A 19503-nucleotide genomic window follows, 5' to 3' on the forward strand; every position below is an offset into this window, starting at 1 on the left:
ACACTACACCATGCCTAGAGTGAACAGGTTGGAAGTAGTGGCAGTTGCACCCTAAGCAGCAGTGATTTTTGTCACTGATAGTTGGCGAGAAGTGAGTGATAGACCCGTCGGAACGGTTTTGATGACTGAGGTTTCAAGCTCTTAGGCTTGGAGATGCCAGAAATGACTGCGAGTAACTTCATTACTTCAACAAGTTAGGGCCTACGAAGAATTTGAAGGTATCGACGATCATCTTGAATGTTTCAATGAAACTGAAGATTTGGAGGTAATCCTTTGGGTGTCGATGCTGATTTTGTTCATTGTGTGCACTGGATGAATTCCTTCATTATTAACCATTAGGAACTAATACACAGTTTTATAGTACTGATGGTGATGTTCCAATTTGTTCTGTATTTCATGTAAATACATTCTTTGTTACTGTTTGTCTTTTTTTTTTACCTTTTTAACTATTTCCATGAAACTTTGGCTAATTGGGACAGCTGCTTAACTGGGTCAAAATGTACTGATCCCAATGTGTCCCAATTAACTGAAACCCACTGGATATTGTACATTTCTGATTGTAATTTTAAAGTTTTAAGCATTATGCATTGCACCGTACTGCAGCCACACAAGGATACATTTCATGACAAGTGCCAGTGGTATTAGACCTTATTCCGATTCTGAGAAGCGGCTGAGGCTGGCACTCTGGTTAGGATCAGAGGAAGAGGAGGTCTGGGATACAAGCCCAGGGAACTTGACAGTGAAGAGGTAAATACAGAACATGTAAATGGTTTGCTGAGCTTCAAGTGCAAATATTGACACAGGATAATAACACACGATGATAAAACGTGACTCTACTCAGAATTCATTCCTGCAAACCCAGCCAGTGTTAACAGGGTGGTTAACAATGCATGTGGGTGCTGGGTACCTGGGGTGTGGACATTGCACCCTGGGGTGGAGGACACAGTGGTGTGGGTGCTGGGACCAATATCTTCCAAAATCTATCCCCACAGTCTAGAAGACCATAAAACATGGGAGCAGAATTAGGCCATTTGGCCCATCGAGTCTGCTCTGCTGATGTCTGCATGGCTGATATATTATCCCTCTCATCCCCACTCTCCTGCCTTCTCCAGTAAGCTTTGACACCCTTACAAATCGAGAACCTATCAACCTCCAGTTTAAATATACATGATGACTTGTCCTCCACAGCCACCTGTGACAATGAATTCCCCAGATCCTCCACCCAAAGGGCTTCATTCCTCCTCATCTCTGTTCTAAATGGATATCTGAGGCTGTATGCTCTGTTCCCAGACTCCCTCTCTATTGCAAACATCCTCTGCACATCCACTCCATCTAGGCCTTTCAATATTCGATAGGTTTCCGTGAGATCCCCCCTCATTCCTCTAAACCCCAGGCCCAGAGCCATCAACTGCGCCTCATACTTTAACCCATTCATTCCCGGGATAATCCTCATACTTTAACCCTTTCATTCCCAGGATAATTCTCACATACCTCCTCTAGACTGATACTGGCAAGCCCTTTCTGAGGGAAGGAGGCCAAGACTGCTCACAATACTTCGATTGCAACCTGACCCACTCCTTATAAATCCTCAAACAACAGGAATTCTGCAGATGCTGGAAACTCAAGCAACACACATCAAAGTTGCTGGTGAACGCAGCAGGCCAGGCAGCATCTCTAGGAAGAGGTGCAGTCGACGTTTCAGGGTAGTCCTGACGAAGGGTCTCGGCCTGAAACGTCAACTGCACCCCTTCCTAGAGATGCTGCCTGGCCTGCTGCGTTCACCAGCAACTTGGATGGGTGTTGCTTTATAAATCCTCAGCGGTGGCCGGTGCGCAGCGCCTGACCCGGAATTCGCAGCTCGGTGTTAATTGAACGATTAGCGGCAGCTGTTAAAGGGAGCCCGCTGCCGGTGCCTGCTTCACCGTGATACCGGGGGGAGAGAGAGAGAGATAGGTGGGCTGTCCTCCCGCGCTCATGACGAGGTTTAGGGAAATGTTGGAGCGGGAACTGGACGCGGTCCTGCGGGTGGCCGAATGCGTTCCTCAGCAGACTGAACAAGGTGCTTGCTGTTTTCGAATGGGGGCGGGGGGCTCTGAACACGAACTTCACTACTTTGTTTTCTTCTTGTACTTTATTTTTTTCATATTTATTGTAAGTTATGGTATTTTTCGTATCTTGCACTGTGCTGCCGCGACGTATTACGCTCAGTGGCCACTTTATTCGGTACCGGATCGAACCCGGAGTAGTTTTCCACCGCTGTAGTCTTTCCACTGAGATCCGACGCGCTGTGCGTTCTCAGACGCTCTTCTGCACACTTCTATTGTCCCGTGTGGTTATCTGAGTTACTGGCACTCTCCTACCTGACCGTTCTCACCCGACCTCTCTCATTAACAAGGCATTCTTACCCGCAGAACTGCCGCTCACTGGACGTTTTTTCTTGCTTCTTGCACCACTCTCTGTAAACTCTAGAGACTGTTGTGTGTAAAAATCCCAGGTGGTCAGCAGTTTCTGAGATACTCAAACCACCCCATCTGGCACCAACAATCATTCCACATTGAAGTTACTTGGATCACATTTCTTCCTCCATTCTGACGTTTGGTCTGAACAACAACTGCACCTCTTTAGTCATAGGCATACTTTATTGATCCTGGGGGAAATTGGTTTTTGTTACAGTTGCACCATAAATAATAAATAGTAATAGTAATAGAAGTTGAAAGAGCTGGAGGCCAGGTGCCAGGCAAATAACCTCTTCCTTAATGTCAGCAGGACAAAGGAGATGGTTATCAACTTCAGGAGAACAGGTACCACTCCCACCCCTCTATACATCTGCGACACGGCAGTAGAAACAGGAGTGCACATCACACACAACCTCTCAAGGTCCCAGAACACATCCTACACAGTCAGAAAAGCTCACCGACACCTCTACTTTCTGAGGATGCTGAAGGGAGCTGGGCTAGGCACATCCACACTTGCGTCATTTTACAGACGTGCAGTAGAGAGCATCCTGACAAGCTGCTCCACTGGTACGGAAGCTGCACTGCTGCGGGCAGGAAGGCTCTGCAGTGGGTAGTCAAAACTGGCCAATGCATCACGGGCACCAGCCTACCTGCCAGCGAGGACCTAGATACAGAAAGGTGCTGGAAAAGGGCTGGTAACATGAAGGATCCTACCCAGCCTGCTCATGGGCAGTTCGTCCCACTCCGTTCAGGGAGGAGGCTATGTAACATCTACACCGGGACCAGCAGACTCAAAACCAGTTACTTTCCCCAAGCAGTACGGCTGATCAACACCATCACCCACTGACCCACCCTCCACTTCACCTCACTCCCTTTATGGACATCCAGTCAATGTAATAAGCTATCTATGTATTTGTTGTTTTTATTTTGTCCTTTATCATTTGTGATTTTTTTTGTGCATAGGATCTGGAGTAACAATTATTTTGTTCTGCTTTCCAGTTGTTGACAGGAAATGACTTTAAACATTCTTGAATCTTGATTTTTCTTCTACTGTGAATGCCTGCAAGAAAATGAATCTGAGGGTTGTTTATGGTGACATAGGTACTTTGGTGATAGATTTACTTTGAATTTGAACTTTTATTCTTTGATGTACATGTGAAAAATGAGGCTAATTTTATCTAATTATCTTCTCCACTGTCTGCTTGCTCTGTTACTGGACACAGACATGGCGTTCCCTCCTCCTGTTGCCCTCTGAAGCCTCCGTCCCCGGCTTCTCACTCCACCTCCAGCAGTTATTTGCACACTGAGTCATGACGCTGCCTCCCTCAGCTTAACTCTAACAATTTTTCCCCACTGCCCCCACCCCCCCCACCCCCAACCCTCAAGACTGCCTCACCAGCCCAGTTCCTCGGTCCTGCTCTTGCCTGCTGTGGTTAGTTGTTTGATGACATCCTGAAGCAGACTGGCCATGTTAAAGACCCTAAGACGTGGGAGCAGAATTGGGCCATTTGGCCCATCAAGTCTACTCTGCTATTCCATCATTCCTGATTTATTTACCCTCTCAACCCTACTTTGCTTTCTCCCGTAAGCTTTGACGCCTTTACGAATCGAGAACCTATCAACCTCTGCTTTAAGTATACCCAATGACTTGGCCTCCACAGCCATCTGTGGCAATGAATTCCACAGATTCACTACCCACTGTTTAAAGAAATTCCTCCTCGTCTCTGTTGTAGAGAAATGTCGTTCTATTTTCAGGCTGTGCCCGCTGTTCCTGGACTCTTCTCATCCTTTCCACAACCATTCTATCCAGGCCTTTCAATATTCAATGGGATTCAATAAGATCACCCCTCGTTCTTCTAAACTCCAGCGAGTACAGGCCCGAACCATCAAACACTCCTCATAAATTAACCCTTTCATTCTTGGGAACATTCTCGTTAATGTCCTCTGGACCATCTCTTATGTCAGCACATTCATCCTTGGATAAAGGGCCCAAAACTGCTCACAATATACCAAGTGCAGTCTAACGAATGCCTTGTAAAGCCTCAACTTTACATCTTTGCTTTTATCTTCTCATCCCCCAGAAGTGAATGTTAACATTGTACTTGCCTTCCTTACCACCAACTCAACCGGCAAGTTAACCATTGGGGAATCCTGCACAAGGATGCCCAAGTCTCCTTGCACCTCTGATTTTGGAATTCTCTCCCCATTTGGAAAGTAGTCTCTGCCTTTATTCCTTCTAACAAAGTGCATGACCATATCCTTCCCAACACTATATTCCATCTGCCCTTTACCCATTCTCCCAATTTGTCCAAGATCTTCTTCAGACTCCCTGATTCCTCACTACTACTTCCCCTCCTCCTATCTTCGTATCATTCACAAACTTGGCCACAGAACTATCTGTTCCGTGCATGTGTCCATGGTGGAGCTGGGACAGTTCAGCTCTGGAATGTCTTGCCAAGTGTGAGGTGAAAATGCCCCTCTTGCCTTCCAGCTTTCTACCAGCTGGCTCTGAGCTTTGAGCGGTGCCGTAAGAAGTGGAAGGCGGCGGAAGAAGAACTGGCGGCCAGCCGGAACCTCCTGGCTGAGGCGCAGCTGGAGAAGACGTCTCTGGAGATCCACCTCAAACATGCCCGACATCAGCTGGACATTGAGTTGAAGCGAAGGCAGAAGGCGGAGCTGGCTTGCGAGCAGCTGGTAGGGGGTGTCTGAGGAAGTCCATCACAGCAGCTGTGGAGAGGGCCTCCAGCCCAGTGGGGATGGGGATTGGCAAGTCCAATCAAATATTAGCATAAAACTGAGGAGCAGAATTAGGCCATTTGACCCATTGAGCCTACTCTGAATTCCACCGTGGCTGATTTATTAGTCTCCTCAAGCGGCATAATTTTAAGGTGATTGTACGGGCGAGGGGGGAATTTCAGAGCTAAGTTTTTTACACGCAGATTGGTGGGTGCACGGAATGACTTGCCAGGGCAGTGGTAGAGTCAGATGCTTTAGGAATATTTAAGAGACTCTTGGGCACATGGGTAGTAGAAAAATGGAAGATTCTGTGGGAGGGAAGGGTTAAATTGATCTTGGAGTAGATTAAAAGGTCGGCACGACATCCTGGGCCAAAAGGCCTTACTGTTCTATGATCTGTGTTCCTCCCCAATTCTCTCTTCCCCATTCATCCCCCCTCCCACCCCGCACCCAGGAACGGCGTCTCCAGTTGGTCCATGACATGCTGAGTTCTGAGGGTCCAGCCTTGGGTCTGCAGGCCGAAGACCGGGAGAATATCCTGAATGTGCTGAACAGCCACGCGGGGGCCACCAGAAGCAGGTACTATGATACTGCGCTCCCCCCCCCCACACTGACACTGGCCAGCGGTCATTGCCATCGCTGACCACCTCAGAGATGGGCCTGAGCCACTGGGGGTCCACCAAGCCTCTGGGGAGGGGCATCCATGGTTTGAGCCCAGTGATAAAGATGTGGGGGTATTTCCCAGTCGGGATGGTGTATGACCTCGAGGGGAGCTCAAGTGATCTGTGTCTTTGAGAGGTTGTGTTGGGAGAGAGCGAATCGGAGAACAGCCCCTTTGGCACAACATGTTTGTGCTGACTATGTCAAATTAAACTTCCCTTCCACCCGTGCACAATCCATACCACCTCCCCTCTCCCATTCCCTACCTGTTCATCTGTCCAAATACCTCTTAAACACCTCTGTTGCATCCGTTCCAACGCTACCCCGGCAGCTCTTCCCAGGCATACACCCCGATTTATTTAAAAATACTTACCCTGCATATCTTTAAACTTCCCCCATCACTTAAATGAAAGCCCTCTGGTGTTTGACATTTCTACACTGAGGAGATTCTGACTCCATCTTTGATTCTCATAATTTTAGAAACCTCTATCGGGTCTCCCTCAGCCTTCACCTCTCCAGAGAAAACGGCCCATGTTTGTCCAGTCTCTCCTTGTAGGCCACACTGTCTAATCCAGGCAGCATCCTGGTGAACCTCTTCTGCACCCTCCCCACATCCCTTCCCGTAATGTTTCATTCACCAGACCTGCAGTCCTATCCTGCTACTGCTGTGGGTGTGACAGACCATTTACAGACCAAAGTTGCATTGTGTCAATGTGACATCTTGTGTTACACGAGTTGCTTCTGTGTCCCATCCTTGGCCAGGTGATGCCTTTCCACAGGACCTTGGTGCAGTCTTGACCCCTGCCTCATTGGGCAGAAGACGCAACAGCCATTCTGTCTAGAAAATGTATCCGAGCTTGGTTTGGTAACTGCAGAGAGTTGTGGCCCAGCCCAGCACATCATAGAAACCTGCCTCCCCTCCATGGACTCCGTCTGTGCTTCTTGCTGTCTCAGTAAGGTAGCCAGGATAATCAAAGACCCCATCCACCCTGGGCATTCTCTTCCTCCCCCCTCCGAAAAACCAGGCTGAAGATACAAAAGCCTGAAAGACCTACCACGAGGCTCAAGGACTGCTTCAACCCCACAGTTGTCTAACAATCAAACAGTGCCTTACTCTGACGAGATGGCCTCTAACCTCACAGTACACTGTGTACCTCAGTGTCTAGTACCAGAGGGCATGCATTGAGGATGAGAGGGGTTAGGTTCAAGGGGGACGTGAGGGGTAACTTTTTTTAACTCAGGGTCGTGGATGCCTGGAATGCGCTGGTATGGAGGTGGAGGCAAATACGTTACAGGCTATTCAGAGACGTTTGGATAGGCACATGGATGTGAGGAAAATGGAGGGATATGGTGTAGGTAGGAGGGATTAGTGTTTGGGTGTTTTTTTAGTTGGGTCAGCACAACACTGTGGGCCGAATGGCCTGCTCCTGTTCTATGTTCCATATTATGATCCTGCACTGTGCTTTCCTCTGTGCCTGTGACCCGTCACTCTGCATCCTGTTCTGCCTTGTGTCTCAGTGCTCCTGCACCTCTCCTCTAATGGGGGTGACCAGCCTTGCACTGAACTCTTCATTCACAGATCTGCTGCCACTGCTCCGTGTCGTTCTGCCTGACGTGTAAATATCTGATTGTACAAACAGCACAGGAGACAAAGATTTTCACTATAATCTCGCAAAATGCGACCATAATAAACCATTTCCAATCTTGCACCCCTCTGTGCTGAGCACACGCCATGTCCCTGGTCCTGCGGGGTGGGGAGAGGTGTCTGTGTCCAACTCTTCACCCATGGTCACTCAGACCCCGGTGGCCGGGCCGGAGAGGGAGTGCGCTCTCTTGAGCAGAAGTGTTGGGCTGGGAGCTGTGGGTGGAAGGTGGAGGGGTGTGTGAGGAGGGGGGTTTGTGAAACTGTTCCTCGAGGTGGGAAAGGGATGGATTAGGGACCCAGAGGGTGGGAATGAGGCCTTTTCACTGGCTCCATTCATCTGACGTGGGACCATTGGAAGCTCAGGATTATTGCTGTGCTCCTGGGTCTGTCTCATGTCCAAAGCCATGACTCACTGGGTAATCCCCTCCGGACTGTCAGCACCCTCTCTCCACTGGAACAGGGTCACTCTTGCCATCTCCTCCCACCCCCCCACCCCCCCGCACCTTCCACAGACATGGGATGCTATCTAAATGTACTCCTCTACCCACAGGTTCCCCACGGTGGAGGAGACTCTGTTGTCCAACCTGTCTCACTCGGGCATCAGCTACGACAGGACCAGTGATGAGGTGTTGGTGGGTCAGGGTCAGGGTCACTGCTGGTGGGTTGACTGGTTGCGGGGGGGGGGCGGTGGGGGCATATCTGGTGTGTTTGTGTGTCCTGACAAGAGTTGGTGTGGGAGGGGTGGTGGAGGATGGTAGGTACTGGTGTACGGAGGGTGGGTGAGGTACTGGCTGGGTTTCTGAGGATAATTGTGCTTGGCCACTGGGATTGGGGTAGGTGGGGAGAATTTGTTAAAACGTATTGAATATTGAAAGGCCTAGATTGAGTAGACATGAAGAGGGTATTTTCAATAGTGGGAGAGTCTAGGACCAGAGGGACGTCCATTTCACTTAGAACAGAGATGGACCATCCCTCATCTGTGAAGAGGGATTTCTTTAGCCAAAGGGAGATGAATCTGTGGAATTCATTGCCACAGATGACTATGGAAGCCAAGTCATTGGGTATATTTAAAGTGGAGGTCAATAGGTTCTTGATTAGTCAGGGTGTCAAAGATTACTGGGAGAAGTCAGGAGAATGAGGTTCAGGGGTATAATGAATCAGCCATGATGGAATGGCAGAACAGAGTTAATGGGCCGAATGGCCTAATTGTTCTCCTTTGTCTTGTGGAGCCGAGTACTGGTGGAAGTGGAGAAGGTATGAGGACAGGAACTCTGAGAAGGAAGTGGGGGCAGAGTCTCAGTGGGGGGGAGCAAAGTGGATTGTAGCAGGGGGTGGGGGCTTGGGAAGGGCTGTGTCCTGGGTGTGGGGCTTTGGACTGCAGGTTTCTGGGGGCGCGGTGTGGGAGGGAGCAGAGGGGTGGGGTCTCGGTGGGGATATGGGTGGAGCTTGATGGGAGGGGGAAGGGCTTGGTGGTGGGAGGGGTTTGGTAACGGGTGGTGGGTGGTGTCCTGGTGGGGGACAGTGGGCTCATTGGGGAGGGTGTTGGAGGCTCAGTAAGTGGTCAGGTTGACTGGTGCCTCTGCCCTAGGTACCAGCGACGACCGGTAGAGTGACCAGGCCGAAGAACCGGGATAGGAGGGTAAGGAGATGTGGGTGGGGGGGGGGGGGTGGGTGTTGATGTCCCATGGAGGGGGGGCTTTTATCAGCAGCTCCATTCAGGGGGTACTTGCTCTCTCCTGCAGTGCTCTGCGCGCATCCTGGTGGATGGTGTTCCCCTCAGTGCCCGCAGGTCCCGCTCTTCCTCCGAGCTGTTCCTGGACCCGGCCGGAAGCCCATCGGTGAGTAGGGGTGGTGAGAGAGGCGGGAACAGCTGCCTCCCTCACCTGTGGTATATGTGGTGGGTTTGGGTCAGAGGGGACCGCGACGACGGAGGACCCCGGCAGACAGGATGCCATGCTGCCCAACATTGTGGGTGTTGTTTTTTTCTCTGAACACTGTGGGAACACTATGTTGGCACCAGAATGTCAGGCTGCCCCCAGCACATCCTTGGATTATATCACAGCACGTACAGGCCCTTCAGCCACAATGATGTGACTGCTCGTTAACCTCTAAGATGCATCTTGCCCTTCCCTCCCACATAGTCCTCCAGTTTTTTTCCATCCATGTGTCTATCTAAATTTTGTAAATACCCCTAATGTATCTGGCTCTATCGTCACCCCTGGCAGGGCATTCCACACACCCAGCACCCTGTTTCAGAACTTGCCTCACTATATTTTCCTCCAATCACTTTAAAATATGCCCTCTTGTGCTGTCTGTTTCCACTCTGGGGAAATGTCTCTGTCCACTCTCTGTGCCTCTTGTCATCTTGTACACCTCTATCAGGTCACCTGCTGTCCTCCTGCACTCCCAAGGGAAAAGCCCCCAGCTTGCTCTACCTGTCCTTGTAAGACAAAGTTGTGTTCGTTGATGATGCAAACAACAGATTTCACTCCATGTGGTAAATAACCAAATCTGAATTGCACTGCTTTCTCACTGGATGGACAGAGTGGCCTTCCTGTGTCCAACCTGTTCGACCACTCACTCTCCCACTGCAGTCGGGATTTTGTGCATCTGTACCCCTCAGCTGGGGCGTCTGTTGTCTCACTCTGTTTTCCATCTCCAGGTCACACAGCCCACGGACGGGAGCCAGAGCCCCAACCACCCCAGGTCACCCCACCCAGTGGCTTCGCGGCGGAGGCGCTCCCTTGTGCCAGGTGTGTGCCCGCGAGGCTGGGTAGGGGGTTTCCTGGATTGCCCCACACCTGGTCCCTGTGTCCGCACTCCTCACCCTGATGTCTGTCTCCCCTGCCAGTCTAACAGTGAGTGGCAAATGTCTTAGTGACCAAGGACTCAGATCGGGTTTAGTATCACTGGCATCTGCCGTGAAATTGGTTGGTTTGGGTAGCAGTGCATTGCAATGCAATGTTTAAAAAAAAAAAAAAACACTACAATATAAAATTAAGTAAATGGTGAGATAGGGCAATGAACCCATTAAAAATGATGAGAAACCTGATGGTAGAGGGGAAGAAGCCATTTCTGAGTGGGTGTCTTCAGAGTCCTGCACCACCTCCAGGGTGATAGCGACGAGAAGAGGGTGTGTCCTTGGGGATGGGGTGGATGATGGATGCTGCCTTTTTGTTTTGAGGCATTGCCCTTTGAAGGTGTCTTCACTGCTGGGGAGGCTAATGCATACAGACTTGGCTGTCACAGCTGCCTGTGGCAACGAATTCCACAGATTCACCATGCTGGCTAAAGGAATTCCTCCATATCTCTATTCTGAAAGGACACCCCTCTATCCTGAGGCTGTGTCCTCTGGTCGTAGACTCTCCCACCATAGGAAACATTCTCTCCACATCCACACTATCAAGGCCTTTCACCATTCCATAGGTTTCAATGAGGTCACCCCCTCATTCTTCTGAATTCCAGTGGATACAGGCCCAGAGCCATCAGACGCTCTTCATATGACAAGACATTCAATCCTGGAATCATTTTCATGAACCTCCTTTGAACCCTCTCCAGTTTTAGCACATCCTCTCTCAGATAAGGTGGGTCGTAACGGCTCATAATACTCCAAGTGAGGCCTCACCTGTGCTTTAAAATCTCAAAATTACATCCTTACTTTTTTTAATCCAGTCCTCTTGACATGAATGATAACATTGCATTTGCTTTCCTCACTAGACTCTACCTGCAAGTTAACCTTTAGGGAATCCTGCACAAGGACTCCCAAGTCCCTTTGTGCCTCAGTTTTTGTATTTTGTCTCCATCTGGAAAATAATCAACCCTTTTATTTTTTTTCTACCAAAGTGCATGACCATACACTTCCCAACACTGTATTCCATCTGCCATTCCTTTGCCCTTTCTCCTAATCTGTCTGTCCTTCTGTAGCCTCTCTACTTCCTCAAAACTACCTGTCCCTCCACCTATCTTCATATTGTCTGCAATCTTTGCAACAAAGCCATCAACTCCATCATCCCAATCATTGACACGTAATGTAAAAGAATCCGTCCCAACACAGACCCCTGTGGAACATCACTAGTCACAGACAGCCAACCAGAAAAGGCTCCCTTTATTCCCACTCTCTGCCTCCTGCCAATCAGCCAATGATTTATCCATGCTAGAGTCTTTCCTGTAATACCATGGGCTTGTAATTTGTTAAACAGCCTCATGTGTGGCACCTTGTCAAAGGTTTTCTGAAAATCCAAGTACACAACATCAGCCAAATCTCCTTTGTCTATCCTGCTTGTTATTTCTTCAAAGAATTCCAACAGATTTATCAGGCAAGATTTTCCCTTGAGGAAGCCATGCTGACTACGGTCTATTTTATCATGTGCCTCCAAGTACCCTGAGACCTCATCCTTAATAATCAACTCCAACATCTTCCCAACTACTGAGGTCAGACTAACTGGCCTATAGTTTTCTTTCTTCTGCCTCTCTCCCTTCTTGAAGTGGAGTGAGATTTGCAATTTTCCAATCTTCCAGAGCCACGTGGGAATCTTGTAGTTCTTTTAAGATCATTTCTAATGCCTCCACAATCTCTTCAGCCCCCTCTTTCAGAACCCTGGGGTGTACTCCATCTGGTCCAGGTGACCTATCTACCTTCAGACCTTTCAGATTCCCAAGAACCTTCTCTCTAGTTATGGTAACTTCACAAACTTCATACCCCCTGTTACCTGGAACTTCCACCATAGTGCTAGTGTCTTCCATAGTGAAGACATGCAAAATACTTATTCAGTTCATCTGCCATTTCATTCTCCCCCATTACTACCTCTCCAGCATTATTTTTCAGTGGTCTGATATCCACTCCTGCCTCCCTTTTACACTTTACGTATTAGAAGAAATTTTGGTATCCTCTTTTATATTATTGGCTAGTTTACTTTTGTGTTCCATCTTTACCTTAATGATTTTTTTTTAGTTGCCTTCTGTTTTTTTAAAAGCTTTGAAATTCTCCAATTTCTGACTATTTTTTGCACTGTTATATGCCCTTTCTTTGGCTTTGACTTCTCTTGTTAGCCACAGTTGTCATTTTTCCTTTAGAATCCTTCTTCCTCTTTGGGATGTATATACCCTGTGCCTTCCAAATTGCTTCTAGCAATTCCTGTCTGTCTGTCTGTCTATCATATAATTTCATAAAAATAATATGCCTTGTGCTGTGTGTGACTGTTGGGTCTGTGCTTTACACCTTGACCCCCAGAGGAACACTGTTTTGTTTGTCTGTACTCATGGGTATTCATGTATGGTTGAATGACAATTAAACTTGAACTACACCACTCATAATTTGCCTGAGCAGGAACTGGTGCTCCGACGAGGAATCCGTGAGGCAGAGTTGTGCGGACGGTGCATTCCCAGATGTGGACGCACACCGGTAAAGGGAGAATGGGTGAGCTCAAGGCAGCCCAAGTGACAGAACAGGAGCCGGCGAGGATGGAGTTCCCCGGGGAGTGTTGCCATAAATACCTTCCCGGGGAGTGGATCTGGCTCCAAGACCACAGCACCACTCAGCTGTGGGGCCACAGGGACAGGGTGAGAGGGAGAGAGCAATCTCCATCATGGGCACTAGCCTCCCCACATCTTCAGAAGGCTATGACTCAGTCAGAATCCATCATTGATAATAGATCAAATGAACTCTTCCCTCCATTTTTCTCAGAGTAGCTTAAAAGGTTGGTACACATCATAGACTGAAGGGCTCTGCCTATATTACCATGTAGAATATGCCCTCTTAAATAGTAAAAGAAAATCTCCCCTTATTCTCCTACGCTCTAGGGAATGAAGTCTGAATCTATTCAACCTTCCCCTATAAAGTCAGGTCCTCAAGTCCTGGCAACATCCTTGTAAATTTTCTCTGCACTCTTTCATTCTTTTTGACATCTTTCTAGAACTAGAGGTCATAGGTTAAGGCTGAAGGCCAAAATGTTTAAGGAACAAGAGGGGAACTTCTTCACATGGTGGTGGGGGCGCAGGGGGTGAGAGTGTGGACTGAGCTGCCAGTGGGACTGGTGGGTGTGAGTTCAATTGTAACATTTAAGAGAAGTTTGGAAAAGTACATGGATGGGAGGGTGTGGAGGGCTGTGGTCTGGGGGTGGGTAAATGGGAGCTGGCAGAATTTGACACAGCCTAGATGGGCTGGAGGGTTTGTTTCTGTTCTATAGTGCTCCATGACTTCTATCACTTCCCTTGAATTTTTCTGAAGTCAAGTCACAATCCTGAGCCCTGAGGGCAGGCCAGCAGTGTGTTTGAGGTAGTGAGCCAGCCTCAGGGCAAGAAGTCGAGCGGAGTTTGGGTGGGGGAGTGGTGGAGTGGGTGTTGCAGAGAACACGTCTCAGCACTTTTCTTCTCCCACAGAGCTGGCTGATGGTGGTGTGAGAAACCAGCAGACACCACAGACCGCTCCAGCACCTCCAGCAGGGATCCTATTCTCACCGGGGGAATTATCCGTCCCTGAGAACAAGGCTCCATCCAGGCCCCACAACTTTGTCTCTAAAACGGTAAGAGGCCATGGTCTGAAATGGCGGCTTGGGTGGGCACTGCTGGGGAGAGACCCCACCCCCAAGGGAGAACAGACTCATCACCAGCAGGCTGGGGAGTGCAGGGCTCCAACCATCTGACCAGCAGGGTCTCAACACCAGAAGGCAGGATTTCCCAGTGGCCACCCACTTTAACTTAAATCCTCATTCCCATTCGGACACATCTGACCACGGCCGCCTCTACTACCACGATGAGGCCATTCAGCTTGGAGGAGCAACACTTGAAGTTCTGTCTGGGTAGCCTCCAAACTGATGGCATGAACATCAATTCCTCAAACTTCTGGTAATTTATTCCCTTCCCCCTTCTCTTTTCATTCCCCTTCTCACAATACCACCTGCTCCCTCTGGTTCCCCTCCTCCCCTTTCTCCCATGGTCTAATGTACTCTCCTTCAGCTTGTTACCTCTCTGGTCTCTCACCTCCCAGCTTCCTGCTTCGGTCCCCTCCCGTACACCTCCCATCTCTTGTTCTGCTTTCTGCCCTCCTTCCTTTTCAATCCTGGTGAACATCGACTGTTTATTCCCCACCATAGATGCTGCCTGACCTGCTGAGTTCCTCCAGCTTTTTGTGTTTCCAGCACCTGTAGAATCTCGTGTTTACAATAAACTTATTTCTGTTAATAACTATCACACGTAAAATGGGTTGGGGGCGGCCTGTGGCTGTTGTCACACATAGAGATGATGGGCCAAGGGGTCTGTAGGGGTGATTGACCCTGACTCGGTGACCCCCCCACATTGATCTGTGCAGTCTGCTCCCGCGTCACTGGGCCATGTACTCTCTGAACGATGTTTCCTTGTCCCTCAGATTATCCGTCCGGAATCCTGCCTTCCTTGTGGCAAACGGATCTGGTTTGGTAAGGTGGTGCTGAAGTGCCGTAGTTGCTGCCTGGTGTCTCACCCAGACTGCCGTAGACTCTGCCCCACCCTCTGCGCACCCAACTTCACCCTGACCTTGGTCAAAAATGGAGAGGTACGTACCCACCTGGAACAGCTCCCCGGGACCCCAGGGTCCCGCAGTCCACGTGGGGCAGTTGGTGTCTTCACAGAATCAGGATCCGGTTTAGCCTAGCGGGCCCATATTGTGAAATTTGTTGTTTTGCAGCAGCAGCATATTGCAATACACATTAAGAAAAAAAAACTATAGATTACAATAAAAAATTAAATAAGTATTGGAAAAAGAGAGCAAAAAAAAAAAGGAAAAAAATCTGAGTAGTGTTCATGGGGAGACCACGTGACTACTGGTGGGCTGGTGGGTGCTTAGCAACAAGGTGAGGATGGATAACAGAGCGAGTGTGGGCAAACGAGGAGGCGAGGGTCAGAGTGAGAGGGAGAGGACAGGCTGCCCGCCAGCAACGGGTAGAATGTGGGCCAGGCTGAGTTTGGCCGGAATCGGAATCAGAGTCAGGTTTTTTTATTGCTGTGGTGTCGTGAAGTTTGTTGTTTTGTGGCAGCAGTTCAGTGCAATACATAAAATCATTATAGATTACTGTAGATCGCAGACACACATTAAAAACCGCTGTAGGTTGTATGCTACCTTGAGATTTGTTTCCTTGTGGGAACTTTCAGGAAAATAAAGAAATACATCAGAATTTACGGGAAAAAGACCCATAAATAACAAAGACTGACAACAACCAATGTGCAAAAGAGAACAAATAGTGCAAACGATCAAAACCCAGTCTGTCTATAACACTGAGTTGTCCGTGTTAGAACTGATCCCACAGCCGACAGTCCAGACTCGCTCTCAGTGTTGAGCTGGGTGAGTGATGGTTCAGCCAGTCGAGGAGTGGACAGCCGGGTTAGAGGGTGGTTAAGGGGGAGGGAGTGGAGGGGGGGGGGGTCGTAACGAAAGTTGTTTTAGAATTCATTGTGTTCTGTTCTGGAACTCGGCATTTGGATATGCATCCACAAACGTACAGCACTGTTCAACCACAAGAAAACACTTTATTAGAGTGAGCACAAATACAGTTCAGAAAGAGTAGTGGCAGGACAGAAATTAAATTAGTTCCCATCATACATTAACAAGTCAATGTCAGAGGATAGCCACTGGCCTGTGATTTCTAGTACTCTCCCATCCCTTGGTGGTACCAGCTGTACACCTCTCCCCCCGGTCTCTTGTGACCAGCCCAGATAATGATTTTTTTTTTTCTGTTTTTTTTATCACTCTCCTCCATGTGGCCGCTGACTTGTTAGTCTGAAAACATTGCTGAGGACTTGTTCTCTCGTACTTTCTCAAAACAATCGCACTCCAAGCTAACACTTGTCTGACAGACTCCTGTTACTTTGGCGAGGGATCGCGTTTAACTCTTTCCTTGTGGGATTGGCTGGGTGCTGGGGTGGGGGTGGACAGGTGGTGCTGATGCTGTGGACGTGGTAGCTGAGCTTGGGGTGAAGGGTGGCTCAGTCACACGTCACAGGCGGTTGTGACTGTCCTGGAGGTTGGGTTCTCGTCAGCTGGAGGTTATAGTCTTGTGAGACCATGGATCTGCGCCTGGAAAGTCTTCACTCTCCAGGGCGCAGGCCTGGGCAAGGTTGTATGGAAGACCAGCAGTTGCCCATGCTGCAAGTCTCCCCTCTCCATGACACCAATGTTGCCCAAGGGAAGGGCATTAGTACCCATACAGCTTGGCACCAGTGTCGTCGCAGAGCAATGTGTGATTAAGTGCCTTGCTCAAAGACACAACACGTTGCCTCATCTGGGGCTCGAACTCACGACCTTCAGGTCGCTAGTCCAATGCCTTAACCACTTGGCCACGTGCCCACAACGGAGGTTATAGTAGGAGGTGGGGAATTGGTGTCAGTGTGTGGTTCTGATGAGATCTGACCCCCCCTCCACCCCCCCAGGGAACTGTTGCTGACTTCGCTCCTCCAACAGCCCCCATGATCCCATCACTCGTCATTCATTGCATCAGCGAGATTGAACGACGGGGGTTAAAGGAGGTGAGGACAGGACGCGCCACCCTCGCACCCTCGCACCTAGCGAGCCCGGGCGGCCCAGTTACACCCTGTGACCAGTTTAAGCTACTAACTCGCACACCTTTGGGATGTGGGTGCAAATCATATGGTATATTTAAAGCAGAGGTTGACAGGAACTTATGAGCCAAGGCCTCGGGTTACGGGGAGAAGGTAGGAGAAAGGGGGTGTGAGGGATAGTTAGTCACTGTGGAATGGCAGAGTAGACTCGATGGGCCAAATGGCCTAACTCTGCTCCTCTGTTTTCTGGTCCTGTGGAAGCCAGGGTTCCAGAGGAAGCCCACAGAGTCCTGGGGAGAATGTACAAACTGTTTACAGATGGCAGTGGGGAGTCAAACCTGGGTGACTGGAGCTGCAATACTTTTGCACTAACTGCTGTGCTGCCCCTCCCATTAAACCTGCACCCTCCAGGTTTTGATTTGCCCCTACCCTGTGACCTTGTCTATACCCCTCACCATCTCGTATAGCTGGGTAAGGTCAGCCCTCACTCCCTACACTCCGATCCTGTCCAGACTCTCCTCAACTCAAATGCTGCAGTCCTGGTAACATCTGTGAACGTTTCCTGCACCTTCTCCAGCTTACTGACATCTTCCCTACAGCAGGCTGACCAGAACGCCACACAATACTCCAAGTGTGGCTTCACTGGTGTCCTGTACAACTGCGACATAATGTCCCAGCACTCAGGTGGTGACGTTCATTACTCGGTCCCCTGACTGGGGGCCAGCATTGCCAATGCCTTCCTCACCTTCCTGTCTACCAGTGAGAGCACCTTCGGGGAACCACGAACCTGTACCCCTGGGTCCCTCTGCTCTACTCTCAGGTCTTCTGCTGGTCCCTTATCTTTTGAGGGTTTAAATCTAATTATCAGGTCAGCTTTTTTGAACTATGCTCCCAAACTGTAGAACTCAATACCTAAAACTCAGTTGACGCTTTTAAAATACCAGCTCAAACCTAATTTAACTTTGCTTTGAACTAACATTTTCTTTTATTTTCATGTTTATTTATATTTTATTTTCATATTTTCACTTCTTCGCATTGGAATACACTTTGTATGAAAAGTGTTCTATAAATAACGTTATTATTACTAAATGTTTATTTTTTTTCCCTTGGCTCAAACTGATGAAACCTGAGTTGTGGCCATAGCATAGTATTGTGGCTTTCTGGAGATTGTCACAGAAATTGCTTTGTAGCCCTCACTGTTTAATGCTGTTGTGTAGTGACTCCGGGATGATGGATATTACTATTGGGACCGAAAACTCTGTTCACGCTCCATAGTCTTTCAATTTCCTCTTTTAATTTGACATTTCTGGTGTGTTACAACATTCCCCGCAGACCTACCACTCACTCTGTCCTGTCCTGGTTTAATGTTACGAAATCCACCGCCTCACACTGGCTGAGTTAATCTTTTACCCAGGTCCTGTTGTAGCCTTAAACAGTAACAGTACGGTTACTCTATTTCCGGTATCTGCAGAATCTCTTGCAGATGGTTTGTAGTCTTTCTGTGTCCGTCACACTACCGTTTGGCATTTCAACTGTGAAGTTCCTACCAGGTTCCCAGGTCACTGGCTGGGGTCTCCTTGAACCATGGGCAGAATTAGGCCAATCAGCCCATCGAGTCTGGTATGCCATTCCATCATAGGTGATTAATTATCTCTCTCAATCTCATTCTCCTGCCTTCTCCCGGTAACTTTTGATGTCCTGACTAATCAGAACCCAACCTCTCCTTTAAATATACCCAATAACCTGGCCTCCACAGCCATCTGTGCCAAAGAATTCCACAGATTCACCACCCTCTGGCTAAAGAAACTTCTCTTCATCTGTTCTAAATGGGCGTCCTTCTGTCCTGAGGTGTGCCCTCTGGTCCTAGACTCACTCACTGTGGGGAAACATCCTTTACACATCCACTCAGTCTAGGCCTTTCAATATTCAACAGGTTGGAGTGGTTGGGTAATGGGTTGTTCAGACCCCATCTTCTCTCTTCTCTTCAGACCCCATGCTCTCTCTTTCTCTCCCCCCCCCCCCCCACTGCATGCTTACCCAAGGATTTACTGTATTCCCTGTTCTCTGACCCCTCCCCTCCCCTGGATGGCTGGGGATTTACCGTGTCCCCATAGTCTGTCTCCTCTGCCCAGCCACCTGGGGATTGACTGTGGCCCTGTGATCCGTTTGCCTGAGTAATTAATGTTTCTGTTCTGTCAACACCGTTTCCTCACCCCCCCCCCCCCCCCAACTTCCCGGCCAGCCGGGGATTTACCGCATTCCTGGCTGTGAGCGTACGGTGAGGGAGCTGAGGGAGCGCTACGTGCGAGGGAAGGGGCTGCCTGTGCTGAGCCGCGTTACGAACATCCATGTTATCTGCAGTCTGCTCAAGTACTTCCTGCATAAGCTGAAGGAGCCGGTGCTGACGTTTGGACTCCAGCCGACGTTCCTGGCCGCTACCGGTACTGTGTCGGCCTCCGCGATTCTCCCCTCTGTCCC

General features: G+C 49.1%; 1 protein-coding gene across 1 annotated transcript in view; it reads left to right on the forward strand.

Moving 5' to 3' along the window:
* The first annotated feature begins 1974 nt into the window (after positions 1 to 1974).
* LOC140193656 (rac GTPase-activating protein 1-like) overlaps positions 1975 to 19503 on the forward strand; it is a 28050-nt gene continuing 10521 nt past the window's right edge. The window contains exons 1-10 of the mRNA XM_072250814.1: positions 1975 to 2059; positions 4948 to 5150; positions 5647 to 5771; positions 8048 to 8129; positions 9240 to 9335; positions 10160 to 10250; positions 13876 to 14018; positions 14861 to 15025; positions 16897 to 16992; positions 19268 to 19466. Of these exons, the coding sequence (XP_072106915.1) occupies positions 1975 to 2059; positions 4948 to 5150; positions 5647 to 5771; positions 8048 to 8129; positions 9240 to 9335; positions 10160 to 10250; positions 13876 to 14018; positions 14861 to 15025; positions 16897 to 16992; positions 19268 to 19466 (1285 nt within the window). The remainder of the gene's footprint in view (positions 2060 to 4947; positions 5151 to 5646; positions 5772 to 8047; positions 8130 to 9239; positions 9336 to 10159; positions 10251 to 13875; positions 14019 to 14860; positions 15026 to 16896; positions 16993 to 19267; positions 19467 to 19503) is intronic.

The sequence above is a fragment of the Mobula birostris genome, unplaced genomic scaffold (genome assembly GCF_030028105.1).
Source record: "Mobula birostris isolate sMobBir1 unplaced genomic scaffold, sMobBir1.hap1 scaffold_683, whole genome shotgun sequence".
NCBI classification, from domain to species: Eukaryota; Metazoa; Chordata; class Chondrichthyes; order Myliobatiformes; family Myliobatidae; genus Mobula; species Mobula birostris.